General features: G+C 39.2%; 1 protein-coding gene across 1 annotated transcript in view; it reads right to left on the minus strand.

Moving 5' to 3' along the window:
- The window catches only part of Tm9sf3 (transmembrane 9 superfamily member 3), a 55,022-nt gene that overhangs the window by 30,368 nt on the left and 6,506 nt on the right, over positions 1–18,148 (minus strand). Inside the window, exons 2-5 of the mRNA XM_021191649.2 lie at positions 15,817–16,012; positions 7,527–7,649; positions 6,259–6,419; positions 4,476–4,553 (exon numbers count right to left, since the gene is read on the minus strand). Coding sequence (XP_021047308.1) covers positions 4,476–4,553; positions 6,259–6,419; positions 7,527–7,649; positions 15,817–16,012 — 558 coding nt within the window. The remainder of the gene's footprint in view (positions 1–4,475; positions 4,554–6,258; positions 6,420–7,526; positions 7,650–15,816; positions 16,013–18,148) is intronic.

The raw sequence follows: 18,148 nt of genomic DNA on the forward strand, positions 1-18,148 counted from the left end.
GTGACCACTCACATCTCTACCTATGCAGTGACCACTCACATCTCTACCTATGCTGTGACCACTCACATCTCTACCTGTGCTGTGACCACTCACATCTCTAGCTATGCAGTGACCACTCACATCTCTAGCTGTGCTGTGACCACTCACATCTCTAGTTATTCTGTGACCACTCATATCTCTAGCTATGCTGTGACCACTCACATCTCTAGCTGTGCTGTGACCACTCACATCTCTAGCTATGCTGTGACCACTCACATCTCTACCTATGCTGTGACCACTCACATCTCTACCTATGCAGCGACCACTCACATCTCTAGCTATGCTGTGACCACTCACATCTCTAGCTATGCTGTGACCACTCACATCTCTAGCTATGCAGTGACCACTCACATCTCTAGCTGTGCTGTGACCACTCTCATCTCTAGCTATGCTGTGACCACTCACATCTCTAGTTATTCTGTGACCACTCACATCTCTAGCTGTGCTGTGACCACTCACATCTCTAACAGTTCCCACTCCATTTTTTTTCCCTATCAAAACTCAACCAAGCTTTTCAAACAAGACTAAATTTCTTTCCTCACTTCTTCATAATGTGCATTTCAATACTGCCCCTGCAATGAACTTTTGTGGGGTTTTCTTTATATTTATTACTTTTTGAGTATATGTGTATGTATGTGCAGGTCAGAGGACAATTTGTGGGAGTCAATTCTCAACTTCCATGTGGGCTCTAGAGACTGTGCTGAAGCCATGAGGCTTAGGGACAAGAACTTTTACCACTGCCCCCAGCTCACTGGCCCCTGCAGTGAACTTCTGAATTGATTCAGCAGTTGGGTGATCTGCTCCCCTCCTCTCTGCCAGTTTTCACCTTTGCTGACACTCTGCCATCCCAAGTACTGACTGCCACTTCCATTTCATCTTTCTTTCCACTCTGTTCACCCTTGTCCAACTTTTCCTAAAGCTCCAGTCTTGGTACTCAACCCTGACTCCAAGGCTCAAGACCTTTTATTCCGCTTTCTTTCCAGTGATGATGCTGGAAATACCTTCAGCCCTTATTTGCTCAAATTCCCAGCTTTCATACAGCTTCCTCTTTCAGACTTTTACTAACTAGCACAACTTCCACTTAAACGCCTCCGTGGAATCTCAGGTTGGGACGACCCTCAGCAACTTTATCATCTCCCCTTATATGTACCACTCATTTCTTATCCTCTAGTTTCTACTGGAACTAATATTTGGCTTTGAAAATTGAAAATTATCTCTGGTCCATCCTTCCTTCTCCTTAATTCTTCATTATAGTTATTAAACCTAGAAAAGGGTTTCAGTTTTAACTGTATATATGTGGCAGTGTATGGGCACACACATACATGTCTAGGTGCCTATGGAAAGCAGAAGAGGGATCCCCAGAACTAGAGTTACAGGCAATTGTCAGACATGTCAGACATGAATGCTGGAAACTGAACTCATGTTCTCTGCAAAATGTTCTTAATCTCTGAGCATTCTCTTTGGCCCTAATTACTAAACTTCTGTTTTTCTTCCATACTTATCCCTCCCTCTGAATCTCCATGGTATAATCTGCCTCCTCAACAAGTCTAACTTTCTCCTAATCAGTCTCTCGCTGCTATTTGATTTCTCTCCTTTTTTTAAATGTAGCTGAACGAAGTCATCAAGCAAATCTTCCACAATATAAGGTTCATTATCATTACTCTATTCTACAACATACAGAGCCCAATTTCTTCATATCTAACCTAACCATGTCAGAGGATTTGGACCGTGCTGTAACATGGCCTTCCACATCTCTGTCGACCTTTCCTTCGACTGCACCCTACACTCTTGTCAGTGCTCGCCCTGCTCACTGACCAAGGACAGCACATCCGCTTTCCCCTTCTCTTTTCATGCACTTTCTTCTCATGTGTGACTTATATTCCTTGTCTCCCTAGTCTTTCAATTCCAAGTCAAATAGTACCTTCCCTGCTACAGAGCCTCTCAATTGCATATTGCAGTTCTTCATAGACATTCTGCTCTGAGCTACAAGAGTCCCTAGAAAACAACGCAGGGTATACTGGCTTGTACAGTGAGGCAGGCAGATTTTTACCTGGGCTAATATGCTACAGAAGTGCATGAATGGAAGGGCAGTCCTGCCTCCACTACTCCTCCTGGGGCTTCAGGGAGAAGACATAAGCTATGTCCTTTCCTGAAGACAGCTGATTGTCTCTGCTGTACACAAGATCATTCCTTCCTTCCCCCAACAATTTATTTATTGCATGCCCACTGGCATTATAAATGGAACAATGAATGCATCATACTTTTTAAAAGGCTATGTAAATTTATCATAAAAGTGTCACCAAAAAATTTAAAAAGCAGTTTAAGATGAAATGACAGTTGTCTCCCAAGATGCGATTTTTGTTTATACTTGGGAAATTAATAACCCAGAAATAGTCAAGAAAAGAAAAATATTATATGTGAATATATAACACACACATATATGTATGTATATATATATATATATATGACTCTAATCTTTAGTCAACTGCTCAAGATTTTAAATAGAAAAAAATGTATATATTTTTTGTAATAAGAAATGTATGCCTTAAATGCTAAGACGTCCCATACAGATAGAGCTAAAACTTATTACATAAAGTAAAGCACAGAAAACAAGTACCCTATTATCGCACTTGTATGTGTACACATAAGCTGCTCTCAGAGAAGCTGTGGGAGAACAACAGCTATCAAGAAGTTGAAGAGAAGCCAGGCAGTGGTGGCGCACGCCTTTATTCCCAGCACTTGGGAGACAGAGGCAGGCGGATTTCTGAGTTCGAGGCCAGCCTGGTCTACAAAGTGAGTTCCAGGATAGCCAGGGCTATACGGAGAAACCCTGTCTCGAAAAAAAGCAAAAACAAAAACAAAAACAAAAAAACAAAGAAAAAAAGAAAAAAAGAAGCTGAAGATAACAGGAGAGAGAAAAGCTTGGGTCAAAGTTCTAGGTAGGTAAGAATGCAATGTTCTGGTGTGTCACCACACATAGGTTACTTCTCTTCTGTAGGTATCTATGTGAAATTATGTGAAAGGTTTCTTTTATGGATATCTTCTTTTGTAGATAATGATAATATATAATACATCTCAAAAAATGAATTCTGAATGTCCCTTTAGAGAACTTTTATTCCATGTATTTCCAGTGGGTCCTTAGGCATCAGACAACTTTTGGGAGTTGGTTCTCTCCTTCCTTCCATCACATGGGCCCCAGGGATTGAACTCAGGTCACTAACCCTGGCAGCATGCACTTCAACTGCTAAGCTATCTTACCAAACCCTTTATGTTTCCAACAGGAAAAAAAAATGTCAAAATACTTGAATCTGAGAGAATGTTTTACTTGACTGAAGCAACGGATAATGAAATATGTACTGGGACATCAGATGCTACCTCCTAAGTATATATAACATGTTTAATGTATCAGTTTAAAATATAAATTTAAAAGTATTAAACCTTCTAATGAGGTTTCCTGCTATACCCTAATCTAAGAAATATGAACTCGAAGGTATAAACTTTAAACCAATACCTACAATAATGTACTGTTAATAATCTAAAACTTAGAACACTTTTTGGCAATACACTAAAAACTATACAATGTTTTTACACCAAGAAAATACTTACTAAAAATAATAAAGTATCACTGTCAGGTTTTTTTGGCTAAGATTAAGGATAAAACTAATAAAGCAAACAGGTAGCAAAGACTGCTGAACCTACCAACTGCACTCCACTGCCCCCTAGCGTTGCTAATCCTAAGTGTCACCCTCTGTTTATTGTGAATTTTTAAAACAACTGGAGATGAACAAGGAACATCACTGAACAGTGCTGCCTTGATCTGAGCCCGGGTTCCCAGGCAAACCCTACCCTAGGCGCATCATCCAGCCACCATGTGCTGGTGAAGAATGAGGACGATGGGAAACATTATTCCCTTTCTAGATGCTCCAAACGCAAGGATATCCACTGGTAAAACCTCCACTGTTCTCTCATCTCCTTTCCAAGAGATACATCCTTTCTGCTGCTGTTTCTTCACACTTACCAGGGCAGGTGCCCATGTAAAGAAGCCTGCCAACAGCTCATCATCAACATAAGGTCCGTCTAAGTCTGAGTTTCAGACCTAAGAAGCCCATCTGACCATAGATATGAACCCCACTCTCCAATATAATCATCATTTGCAATTAAAGTGATATTTTTAGCTTCCATGTGTTATGCTTTCCTCTATATACCCCTTAACTGGTTTACACCACACTATGAAGCAAGCTAGTTTTATTATTCCTTTAAAATTCCCCATCATTCTTATGACTTTAAGGTTATAACTGAAATCACCATTAGTTATATCTTGAAATCCATAGTCCTAAGCAAAATGGCCCACATAGGCATTTTAAAGATATGTAAAGATGTTCAAGTGAAACTGATTTGTACATATATGCTGTATCTTAAATAGAAACACCACCTACCCTATGTTGAAAAAAGGATGGATCAAGATATTTATCGAATCGATCTTCAAATTTTACATCTGATTTTTTCCATTTTACCTGAAAAAAAAAAATCCCCATTTAAAAATTAAGGTCAATAAATGATTAACAATCTGATGGTAAAACTCATATAAAAATCAGAAATAATGGCATACTTAAAATTAAAATTAAATGGTAAGAAGATACTGACAGGACCAGAGGTTTAGTTTTTAATTTTACTATTTTATGTGCATGAGTATGTATGAGTCTGTGCACCACACATGTTCAGTACCAGCAGAGGCCTGAAGAGGATTCTAGATCTCCAGGAACTAGAGTTAAGATCTTGTGAGCTGCTATGCAGATGCTGGGAACTAAACCTGGGTTCTGTAGAAGAGCAGACAGAGTTCTTAACCACTGAACCATCTCTCCAGCCCCAGTTTGAGAAGTTGTATATTACAGCTTTCCTCGTGTGGGTCATTTCAGCTTTCAGGGACACATCATTACTGCTGACATGATACATGTGTTAGGATGAATACCAGTTGCTAAATACTTGCTAGGTTATAAGTATTTAAACCAATTAAAATAAGAATACATGCATTTTTATCTTTAAATTATGGTTTTATGACAACTATTAAAATTCCTTATACAGTTATGTAATGTTTATATTGGGTACACATAGTGTACTGGCTAGCTTTGTGTCAACTTGACACATCTGGAGTTATCACAGAGAAAGGAGCTTTAGTTGGGGAAATGCCCCCATGAGATCCAGCTGTGGGGCATTTCCTCAATTAGTGATCAAGGGGGAGAGGCCCCTTGTGGGTGGGACCATCTCTGGGCTGGTAGTCTTGGATTCTATAAGAGAGCAGGCTGAGCAAGCCAGGGGAGGCAAGCCAGTAAAGAGCATCCCTCCATGGCTTCTGCATCAGCTCCTGCTTTCTGACCTGCTTGAGTTCCAGTCCTGCATCCTTGGGTGATCAACAGCAGTATGGAAATGTAAGCTGAATAAACCCTTTCCTTCCCAACTTGCTTCTTGGTCATGATGTTTGTGCAGGAATAGAAACCCTGACTAAGACACATGGACAAAAAGAAATTTCGGGACTGGCTAAAAGCAAGGGGATTCTTCTCAATGATCAGGAAAATACTGGCAAAGAGAAAAGTCTCCCTCTCTTTCTTCCCCCATTTTTAAGCATAAAGAATAAAATGACCTTTGCAGCTGGGAATGGATGCTGACCAGCTCTTACTTACTGTGCAGAAGTCTTCTCATCGAATAAAGCAAAGCACAGCGATCGACACCTACCCAGCGGTTTTCACACCACCTCTATTTGCAACAGCAAATAAAGAGAAAGCATGAACTTCCCCAGCCTAAAAACTGTCACCTACCCAGTGTCAATGGGAACTGCGCTACAGTAATGGTCATGAGGCCACTGTGTGGCACCCACACCACAGATCTGAAGTATTTCCTCTTCCTTTAGGAGACTTAATGTAGATACACTGAGGAATTTTGTTGCATCTAATTTTAAGATGTAATTTTCTTTTTTCTTTTCTTTTTTTTTGTTTTNTTTTGTTTTTGTTTTTGTTTTTTCAAGACAGGGTTTCTCTGTGTATCCCTGGCTGTCCTGGAACTCACTCTGTAGACCAGGCTGGCCTCGAACTCAGAAATTCGCCTGCCTCTGCCTCCCGAGTGCTGGGATTAAAGGCGTGCACCACCACGCCTGGTTCATATTTTTATTTTCTAAAGCTTACTAACACAACCATTTCTTCCTCTAAACATTATTTTAAAACATACCGAATATGACATCTGTATTTTAGTATTTGGAACCAGTTTGACCTTTCCTTCACTAGTTAGATTAACATCAACAATTCGATTTCCATTAAAGCCTATTTCAAGTTTCTTGTAGGTCCAAAGATAGTAATCTTCCCCATTTTCATCTGCTTCACCAACAATACCTACAAAAGAAAAGATACTTTATACAAGGTAATACCACTTAGTATTCAAAACGCCCAGAAGCTAAAGGCTCATTAAATGTCTTTTACATAAAGAGGCAACTCTACCATTATCTTCATGGCTAGTACAAGGCAAATGTGTAGGCTGTCCTTCTTAGCAAGCATGTGCCATGGCTGCACTAGCACACAATGATGAAGAGATTTTACCATAAATGGTCACAAATCTGACACTCAGAACTCACACTGTCCTTACAGCATCTCTACTGCTGCACACGGCAGGGTCTCACTATGTCGTGCTGGCTGGTCTGGGACTTGCTATGTAGACCAGGATGGCCCTAAATTCACAGAAACCTCTTTGTCTTTTCCTCCCAAGAGATTAACTTTCTTATAAATCTCCTTGGCATATCTAATGTGCTCAATCATTTTTGCTGCAGATGAACATAATGATCAGCTAACAATTTTAAGATTAAAAGATAATTACTTATACATAGAGCATATGTCTAGAGACAAGAAAAATATTTGTGATCAAACATGTTGCCTATGGCAACTGCCTATCCCTTGCAATTAAAATAATTTAATTATTTAAGTTATCTTTGGACTATGCCTATGTTTGTATTAATCATATTATGTCTCTGCCCCAACAGAATGGACAAGCAGGAGCTAGATGAGAATATTTCTTCAATATTGAATACTTTGGTAAATAACAAAGGAACGGATAAGTAAAACATTCAAGAAATTATCATATCCCTAAAATCATACTACTACAGTGTCACATAAAGAGGTCAATTTCAAAAACCCTATTCTGTCCCCCTAACTACATTTAGGAGAAAGTAAGCTGTAAGGAAGCTGGTGAAGAAGAAAATTCCAGATTATTCCAAATGCCTTTCAATTCCTTGAGTCTGAAAAGTTACACTGTATTAAACCTTTTATTTTGAGAGTTTCCTATAAGGTCTGGCAGTATCAAAAATGCCTCCAGTAGGAGAAAGCCATAAAATCAGCATTAAAGGCTATTCTGGGCAAACATTAGAAAAACGTCTCCATCTTGATCTGGAACAGTCACCTTAACACCCTACTTCCTTGAAGTCCTACTTTGTAACCAAGGGTACTTACCCCATATTGGTAAGTCATCTATGTACATCTGATACCAATAGTGATTCTTGATAGCATACACAAATGCATCTCTCTTCTCTTTATCTAAGTCAATTTCACAGTAAGTCCCTGGCATCACATCATCTGCAAAGTAAAATTTACAAATTAACCCATTGACTTGCAAAATAGTTACAGGAAATATAACACAAAAAGAAAAGTCAGCATTTGCTCCAGTTACTTCTGTTCCCAACAGTCTGATCTGGTGATATCCCCCCAGCATTTTCCTATTTCCCATTACCTTATAATAAAAGGTTCTCATCATCTTTATTCTCAAAGATGCCTTATGTGAGAAACTCCTCATATAAAGAAAATAATCCAAGAACAATAGCGAAGTCACTTTACAATAAACAAACTGATATAAGAACAGACAACACATAAGGAAATGGTCATTTGCTGCATGGAAAGCTTAAGGGCAGGAGCTTAGGCAGAGGTAACAGCAGAGTTGAAGGTCACTTGGATAAGCACTCATTCCAACCGCACAGGAGCCCCAAGTCATCAGTGGCCACAGAGACTCTTCATAACCAACAAGATCACAGGCTAGCTTCTATCTAGGAGGCAAATCTGCTTATAAACCACTCAAAAATATCCTTGAGGCCGGGCCTGGTGGCGCAGGCCTTTAATCCCAGCACTCGGGAGGCAGAGGCAGGCGGATTTCTGAGTTCGAGGCCAGCCTGGTCTACCAAGTGAGTTCCAGGACAGCCAGGGCTACACAGAGAAACCCTGTCTCGAAAAAAAAAAATCCTTGAAGTGAGTCATTTCCATTCTTGATTGCTTGCAAAAACAGTGTCCTCATAGTTGTGTTCAGATGGTCTCTTATTTCTAATGTTTCAAACTCTGTCCACATTCTACATAACTGAAAAACTAGCTGGAAAAAAAATCTCTCACCATAAGTCACTAGTTGAAAATGACAAAAGGGTCTACCTCCCTCAAGTGAAACACAAACCTACGAATTCTGAAGATTTAACTAAGATTTTAGCAATGCAAAACTCTTGAGGAAGAGGGTAAAAGCAAAGTCGTCCACCAGCAAACGTCCGTCCATACTTCTCACAGACATCACCACGCTAACTAGATCCAGAACCTAACTACCAGTGTGTGCCCAACAACAGCCCAGAAAAGGACCACCAGCACGGCCTACACTGTAAACGCAAGGCACACACTGTGTTCTCTGAAAATGTCCCACACCACCTTACTTACACTTGCTCTTTTGATGGAATTACTAATATGGAAAAGCACACTCTCACCTCAAACTCCACAGTGCTCTGCAAAGTTATCACGAGATCACCGCAGATGTGCATAGTGACACGGTAAAGCCCTGAGCTCTGGTCTGCGTTCCACTACTTACTAGCTATCTGAACAAAAGCAAATGGTTTAACCTCTCTGTGACCCTCACAGTTCAACTGTGAAACCGGAACCTGTGCTGGCTCCTTCTCAGGGCTGCCTTAAGGCTGGAATGTGATGTATTCACACTCTTCTTAAGTAGTTTTGCCCTTACACTCTTGAGAATCTCACGAATGTGTTACTTCCCTGCCACAACCCACCACCGCCCCACCCCAACCTGAAAATGTATAATCATATAAAATTAAGTGTACAATTTCAGAGTACCCAAGGATGGACCCCTGAAGCCAGATGTCTGGTTAAACTCTACATTCACAGCCTAGTGCAGTCTGGAAGGCAATTATATACTCAATAACTGCCAAATAGATTTTTAAAACATAGATTGGAAATACTGGTATATGCACAGTTAATTTTAAAGCCTATCAAGGTACAGATTAACTAAGCAACCTGACTGGCAATGTAACTTAGGGGAACAACCCTGGAATCCTAGCTACCTGAAAGCTAATATAGAAGGATTACAAGCTCCGAGTCAGCCAGGGCTACAGAGGAACCCAAAGCTAGGCAGTGGAACTTAGCAAGACTGGGTCTCAAAATAAAAAGTGGGAAACAAAAACAAAACCACAGGAGTGGGGGGAAGGCCTGGAAATGTAGCTCAGTGGGAAAACATTTAACATCCATGAGGCCCTTCCCTCAGCTCAATCCCTATCACTAAAAAATGTAAGGGAGGGAGGAAGAAACTGCCTTAAAGTGTTTATAGCCTTTAATATGAATATAGATATAATATGTTTAGTAATTCTATTCAAAGAACTTATGCTTGTAAAAGATTTATAGATACATTATAATACCTTATGTAAGAACTGCTAAATGCTTTGTTATTTCTAAAAAGAAAGAAAGAGAAAGGGGGGAGCACACCACCCTGCAGCTAGTGTGGGGAGCACATGTCCTAATTACAGAGTACTACGTAGCTCCGTTTGAAGAGTAACAATATAAGAATAAACTCACAAAAAGTTATAAGGAAAAAATGCATAAAAATATTACATATAATTTTAGTTAGATATGCTCATATTACTGGCATATGGTAAGCACTACATAAGGGTTAAGTTTAAAAAATAAACATAGGTAATATGAATTCAATTTTTACTTTCTTGTAACAGGATCTCACCAATGTCCTCAAGCTGACTGGGAATTCCCAATCCTTCCATTTCAGCCTCACAAGTGTTAAAATTACAGGATTGTACAAACATGCTCAGTTTAATTTTATGTATTTTTAAACAATTTAGATAAACAGAAATTTCAACGTTATAGTCCTCCGTAGATCCTAAATTTTATGTATTGAAACTATATTACTGCTAAAACTCGGAAGAAAACCATACATACGCCTTTCTTCTGGGGGGTGATGTCAAGCCGAAGAATAATAATTTTAATGATACAAAAAGCAAAACAAGAACTAGAATCTATTATCAAATCTACAAGTAGCATAAGGTTCTTTAAAAAAAAAAAAAAAAAAACCAAGGCACTGACAAATTTCAGATTCTAAGTGTTTGGTCTGGTTAAAGCACTAACTGAAACCAAAGGGAAGAAAAATTTAGCAGCAAGCTCCTGTATCTCCAGTTATCAAGGCAAGTTTAAACACTGGTAGTTTGTTTTCTTCTCCCACCCACCCCTAGAACCCCTCAAATGTCAGTAGAAAAGGATGTGAGTCCATCAAACCAAAAATAGTAGCTATGGCAAAACACCATGACCAAGGCACCAAGAAGGAAGGGATTATCTGGGCTCACAGTTACAGTAGCAGAGGGAGAAGAGTCAATTCTGGCAAGCAAGCATGGTGGTTGGAGCGGACGCTGAGGGCTCACACCTTGAAACACAATTGGGTAGAACAAACTGAAATGGCTTCAAAATCTCAAAAGCCCACCCAGAGTGACATACTTCCTCCAGCAAGGCTGTAACTCTTAAACCCACCCAAACACCATCACCAACTGATGACCAAGTATTCAAACATGTGACCTTTTGGGACAGTATCATTTCAAACCATCACAAATGAAAAGTGCTAAACATTTGGAAAAGGAAAAACAGAGAATGTGACCAGTGACACATAACACAAGAGAGCAAAAAAGCTGCCTGGGGACAATGGGACTGACATCATAGCCTGTGTAAGATACATACCACAGACCTTGAAATGTAAAGGGTAGAGAGGGACTGACATATAGAGTAATTACATGCAGTGAACATGATGCTTCCATCTTTGATCCCAGGACTTAGAAAGTAAATGACAGAAGGACCACAAAGTTGAGGTAAATCTGAGATCTCAGGAAAAAAATCAAGGGCTGGAGATGGAACTCAGTTTGGTTCTTAGGATGAAGACGATGAGGATGACAATGATGACAAGATGGAAACCAACCAGAGGAGAAGAAGAAGAAGAAACTAAAAAGGACATGAGGTTAGATGTTCATTTCTCTCCCCTACCTACCATACAGCTGGATGAATACCCTCAACTTATCTCCTACTGCAGGAGAGCAGAGGCACTTTCCTCTGGAGAATTTCTGGAGGCTCCAGCAGTAGTAACCCTGGAAACAGTAGGAGCTAGGGACTGTCAACGGAGTGTGGGGCTGTCTTCAATAAAAGTCCTCCAGCTGAAGGAGGGGCCTGCTACGCCAAGTTCTTTCCCCATCCTTTGGCAGTCAAAGCTTTTCCACTCAGGCAGATAACAGACTGGAGATGCTGCCTTTGGGAATGAGAGCAGCCAAGATGGAGAATCACTCAACTCTAAGTACATAAGGATCTAAACAGCCTTGGCATTTCTCCATAGCTGCAGAACTCTACATTTACCAATTCACTCACGGTAAGAGGGAATACAAAATGCCATCTGTATATTAGCTTAGGATATTCAAAGAAGAAATAATTTTTAAAAATATATAAGTGAAAAGAAGTAATCTCTAGAAGTCATTATTTTTCAACTATTAATGCCCTCTACTATACCATAGGATTCTCAAATAACAGGGAAAGGCACTGAGCAGTGGCCCCCCGATGAAGAATACTATCCCAGCACTCAAAAGACTGAGGCAGAGAATCCTAAGGCCTAAGCTGGCCTCAGCAAAGGCCAGCAAGGGATTGATAGTAAGTTCCAGGCTTAAGCTAGCCTGGCCGACATGGTAATAACTTTTACACACACACACACACACACACACACACACACACACGCGCGCGCGCGCGCACACATACACACACACACACACACACACAGAGCCAACAACAAAATATTATAATTATAATCCCAGATCATCTAATAATCAAAAGGAACCAACTGTCATAAAAGTAGACACACACTGTACAATTTATTAAGAGAATTCTGAGTTGTAGCAGCTACAGTATGTAGGAAAGTACTAACCTAATGAAACCAGCAAAAAGAGTACACTAGTTTGGGAATACACTAATTTAACATTTCAGAAGTACTAATATATAAACAAGTAGAATTACAGAGCCATACTATATATATTCAACTATTCACAAACTATATACCAAGTACTTTTAAAAAGTATATTATCTCATTTAAACCTAATAATGATTCTATCGGGTATATTATTTCCCATGCTTCCCAGACAAGAGTGACAAAACATTGAATATTCTTTTTTTATTATTTTTTTATATTTTTAATTTTTTATTAGATTTTTCTTTACATTTCAAATGTTATCCCCTTTCCTAGTTTCCCCCCTGAAAATTCCCTATCCCCTCCCCCTCCCCCCTGCTCCCCAGCCCACCCACTCCTACTTCCTGGCCCTGGCATTCTTCTATACTGGGACATAGAACCTTCACAGGACCAAAGGCCTCTCCTCCCACTGATGACTGCCTAGGCCATCCTCTGCTAAATATTCAGCTGGAGCCATGAGTCCCACCATGAGTTTTCTTTGATTGGTGGTTTAGTCCCAGGAGGCTCTGGGGGTACTGGTTAGTTCCTATTGTTGATCCTCCTATGGGGCTGCAAACCCCTTCAGCTCCTTGGGTACTTTCTCTAGCTCCTTCATGGGGGACCCTGTGCTCCATCCAATGGATGGCTCTGAGTATCCACTTCTGTATTTGTCAGGCACTGGCAAAGCCTCTTAGGAGACAGCTATATCCGGCTCCTGTCAGCAAGCTCTTGTTGGCATCCACAAAGCTAAACAAAGAATTCTCAACTGAGGAATACCGAATGGCTGAGAAACACCTAAAAAATGTTCAACATCATCACCAAGGAAATGCAAATCAAAACAACCCTAAGAGTCCACCTCACACCAATCAGAATAGCTAAGATCAAAAACTCAGTTGACAGCAGATGCTGAAAGGATGTGGAGAAAGAGGAACACTCCTCCATTGCTGGTGAGATTGCAAACTGGTACAATCACTCTGGAAATCAGTTTGTCGGTTCCTCGGAAAATTGGACATAGTACTACCTGAATATTCTTTCTATATCCACACAGAAGGCAGTAGTTATACCATGTCTCATTCTAAAACATAAAGTTTTCTACTTGGTAACAGCAATGTTCTAAGAGATAGTATCCACAATTAGAAAGTTAAAAACCAGGCCTGGTTCAAGGATACCTAATATACATCTGTCCTTGTATATTTAATGTATTTTCTCTAAATGGTCTCAATTAGCATTTTTGTCTAGCACCAGCATATAATAAAAAGAGAAGGCTGTGCAGAAAATCTGAAGTGAGAGGCATCCGACACAACCCAGACCTAAAATAGTCTCAGAACAAGAATATGATTAGTTCCTTAAAATAATCTCTCTAGTGACCTTCACACTACCAAATGGTACCAATCCCACTAGTCTGATAGAATCTGCTAAGTTTAAATAAATTAATAATACGTTTCTGTATGTATGTATGTATGCAAGCGTGTGTGCATGTGTATGTGTGTGCGCTTTAAAATTTTTACTACATATGAACACACCTTAAGAAGAATCGAAAAGTCAACTGCTTGAGATGAAAAACTAAAAACAAATATCAGTTGGATACAATGCTGTATGTCTATAATCCTAGCCCGCAAGTGAAGAGAATGAGAAACTCAAGGACAGCCTCAGAGCCGTAGCAGATTTGAGGCCAGCCTGAACTTCACAAATCTCTATTTTAAAACACCTCAAAATAATAGACAGACAGATAGATTGATTGATCAGCATTTCACATTGAAACAATGTTCTGCTTTCTATATCATTTTTAGTATGTATGAAATACCATAAACAAATTGCTCCACATCTGGGTCTCCAAAGGTACATTCTACCCAAAAGTTGATTAAAAATAACAATGAATAACAATCAGGAACAATTTTCAAAGCATGATCATCTTTATCTATGAATCAAAGAAGCAAAAGTGTACTGTAGCAGTAAACGAAATCCAATCTCCACTGGCTACTTCATCTAGGCTACCTAAATTAGCAGCTGTTTTGGCGGTGTATATAGCAGAAGGTGTTGAGCTGGCTAGGCCCCAAGAACTGCTACCTTTTGGGGAGTAACAATGGGCAATTCTTCCATCCCGCAAGTATTAGCTTAGTCTAGAAAGAAAACAAACCTCACTTTCAAATCCATGAAAATGGCCTCTGACTGCTTATCTCCATCTCAGTCTCAAGGAATTTGCAAAAAGGAGACTAAGACTGCTGTATAAATGTTTCTTCAGACAAGTAAGGCAGACAGATTTCTGATGAAATTGCTGCACCAAAGCAGGACTTCCTTTTCTCTCTCTCTCTCTCTCTCTCTCTCTCTCTCTCTCTCTCTCTCTCTCTCTCTCTCTCCCCTCTCTCTCTCTCTCCCTCCCTTCCTTCTTCCCTCCATCTCTCCCTCCCTTCCCCTCTTTCCATACATTCCTGTCTATTAAATGAGACATGTCTACCAAATATAGAAAAAGAAAAGCTAAGTGGATAAATTCAGTACTGAGGTTCCCCCCAAAAAAAATCACACATCCCCATTTAGTTTCTTCATGTTTGTGATGAAATATTTCAATTACCTTATTAAATTAAAACATAAGCCTCAGGGTATGTTTCTAACACTCATAAAATTATAGGCCACACCACTATGGTTTAAATTTACAACTCAATTTTATAATTAAGTCCCAAGGGACATTAGGGGAAGGTATAAATATATGCATCCATTTTCAAAACAGTAACAAAAAGAAATCTGATAAATAAGAGCACAATTTAACCAATCAAAGTACTATTATTCTTGTACCTCATGCTGTAGCCTCCTCCCAATGCACTAAAAATATCAGAAGGCAGTTACTATCTATATTCATATCCATAGACATAACGAAGTCAAAATTGGAGCAAACGATTTTACTAAAATCAATGAAGTAAAAGAAATAAGGCTAAAAGCAAAGTTACTGAGTATAAAGCCTGTGTTCTAGTTAAAAAAAAAAAAAAATAAAAAATCAAAACTTCCAGATCAAAGATTCAGCAAATTTAACTTCCCAGAGATGCTTTAGCCATGGTTCTACAAATGCCTGTGTAGGGAGTGCTCTGAGACCTCACAGAGGATAATGTAGAAACACACATTCTCATAGGCAGCGTCAAAGAGACTCCTCCTTAAACCTAAGTGTTTGACTTAAATCTTAAATATTCTACAGGTGTTAATGATGCATTAGTATAGCAATACCAAATACATTCTGAGTATATTGTACAACTTGATTTGAGGTTTTACACAAATTTTTCAGAAACCACATATCCCTTTAGAGTCCCACACCTCCAAAAATAACTTTATTATGAGATCTATAAAGGCCTTCCCAGGCCATATATGTATCTAGTAAGTTTATTTTAAAAATACTTTTTTAGAAAGAACTATGTTAGAGAAGCATTCTATTAACAATTTACTTTGCTAAGCATCCTATAATGAACAATACCATACAGGAAAACTTCCAGGCTCCAACGTCAGTAAAGACTATCAATTCTAACTTACCTTTAAATTTAATATCCAGGCCACTAAATTCTAATTCAACTCCTTGAAGTGCTTCTCCCAAAGTTTCATGGTAATGACTGATACTTTTTTTTGACCCCACACAGAATGGAAGTGAAAAGTATTTATATGTTTCTTGGCGATTGTGGTAGGGCCCAACAGTATTCATCCACAAAACAACTTCTTCTTTATCTTGATACTGTAACAAGGAAAACAAGACATGTACTTTTAAAATATCTATTTCAATTAAGTAAACTGTCCACATTCAAGATGCTAAAAAGGTGAAACAGTAGAAATTTAATCTGATTACCAATGTCCATACTTTCAAAATCAAGGGTCATGACTCTTAAATTTTTATCCTGACTGTGGTCTCAGAATCCATTTTCCCCAAAATTTGTTTTACAAAAGACAATGTTTTTTTAAAAAGTCAAGAGCTTGTGAAAGTAGGTTTGTAACTATTAAATAAAGGCAAGCCCCAAACCAGCATACTTTGACAGGAAGCCTGTACAAGGAAGGAGGGAAGAGCATCACCAGCTTCACATGTCCATCCTTAGACTCCCTTCCGACATCAGATCTACAAAGAGCTGAAGGTACAGGGAGCTGTGAGGTATATGGTGCTAGGATTCAAACTCTGGTCCTCTACAAGAGGTGCTCCAGTACCTTTTTTTCATTTCTTTCTTTTTATTTTTTAAGACTTACTTATTTGTATGAGTACATTGTAGCTGTCTTCAGACACCGGAAGAGAGCATATGATCCCATTACAGATGGTTATGATCCACCATGTGATTGCAGGGAATTGAATTCAAGACCTCTGAAAGAGCAGTCAGTGTTCTTAACTGCTGAGCCATCTCTCCAGCCCCAGGTACTTTCAAGTAAACTAATGGTACAAAAGCTGATCCAATAGATAATATTTATGAAGTGCCTATCATGTGCCAACAACTGTGTTGATCACTGAAGGAGCCTGCTTTCAATAGAATTTGTTCCCTACCCTACTGATCTCTTAAAGGGAATCATTTAACAGGAAGCTATACAACTAGCAGCTATATAATTTCTATTTCCACTTCTCTCATTGAAAACTGATCGATAAACACTTTCAACAAAAATCTAATGTGTTCACAACCAAATTAACCTGACTCAAATCTACTATTTCAACTCCTAACGATACTAGGAGACTCAGCCCCAAGGCTCTTCTCTGTCTTCCAAAGAACCCCAAGCCACTAACTTATCTACTCTTACTCCAAAAACCTGCTTCCTCCTTTCTGCTCATATCAACAACCACCACCTCCCTAAAACACACTAACTGCCTCGTTATTCAGAGAAGACATCAGAGAATCAAAGAAAGAAAAACTACTGTTCAGACACACAGGCAGCATACAGCAAGCCTGAAGTTAAGATATTAAGGATAGACGGACAATAAAAAATACCCTCCTTGCCCGGCACAGTGGCCCATGGATGGTGATACATTAACCCAGCATCTGGGAGGCAGAGAGAGGTACTTCTGACTTCCCGGCCAGCCTGGTCTATGCACTGTGTTCCAGACAGAGCTACGTGGTCAGACTCTGCCTTAAAGATAAAGCATTTTTAAATATTTAATAAAGAATAAGTCTTCTTCCCTTCTAGTTCACAACCCACGAAGAACTATACATGTAAATGATTAACAACGGGGAAAAGTTGTGATTACAGTAACGAAGAGATATGGTAGCGACAATAAAGGAATAATTATTTCTGCTCTATCAGAGAAAGGTCGGGGTGAATAGTAATACAGAAAACTACAAGCTGCTTCAAGTAAGTTCAGAAAAACAACTACAGATAATCTCCATACGTGACACAAATAATTAAGAGTCTGAGTACTAATGTTTCCATATGCCTCCAACCTTAACTATCCCTTTTACGTGGGCGTATGACTGACAGACGTGTGTGATAGGTTTCCCTTCCAGTGCACAATCACAGAGCATTAATCTGAGTACTCCTTTCTAGATGCACATCCTCACAAGTCTCCAAACTGAGATCACCAACAACCACTTCTCTCTGATCAGAGTTCCAAGAATGAAAATGTATTTAATACCACTGGTAAACATGGAAGAAACAGTGACATGTCAAGTTCATTGGCAACTTAGTCAAAGTATGTGCTGACGATAACAACATTCACTCAGAGATAAAAGAGAGACTGGAACATTGTATAGACGTGTCCCTTGATGAGAATCTGGCCATGAATTCTGCTGAGTCTGTAGAAATGTGATATATAACTCTAGAAATACCTTTGAGATAAACCTCAATATTCTTTAGAAATAAAAATTCCAAACTTTTTTTGTTTTGTTTTTTTTTTTTTTTTTTT

This window comes from Mus pahari, chromosome 1 (genome assembly GCF_900095145.1).
Source record: "Mus pahari chromosome 1, PAHARI_EIJ_v1.1, whole genome shotgun sequence".
Lineage (NCBI taxonomy): Eukaryota > Metazoa > Chordata > Mammalia > Rodentia > Muridae > Mus > Mus pahari.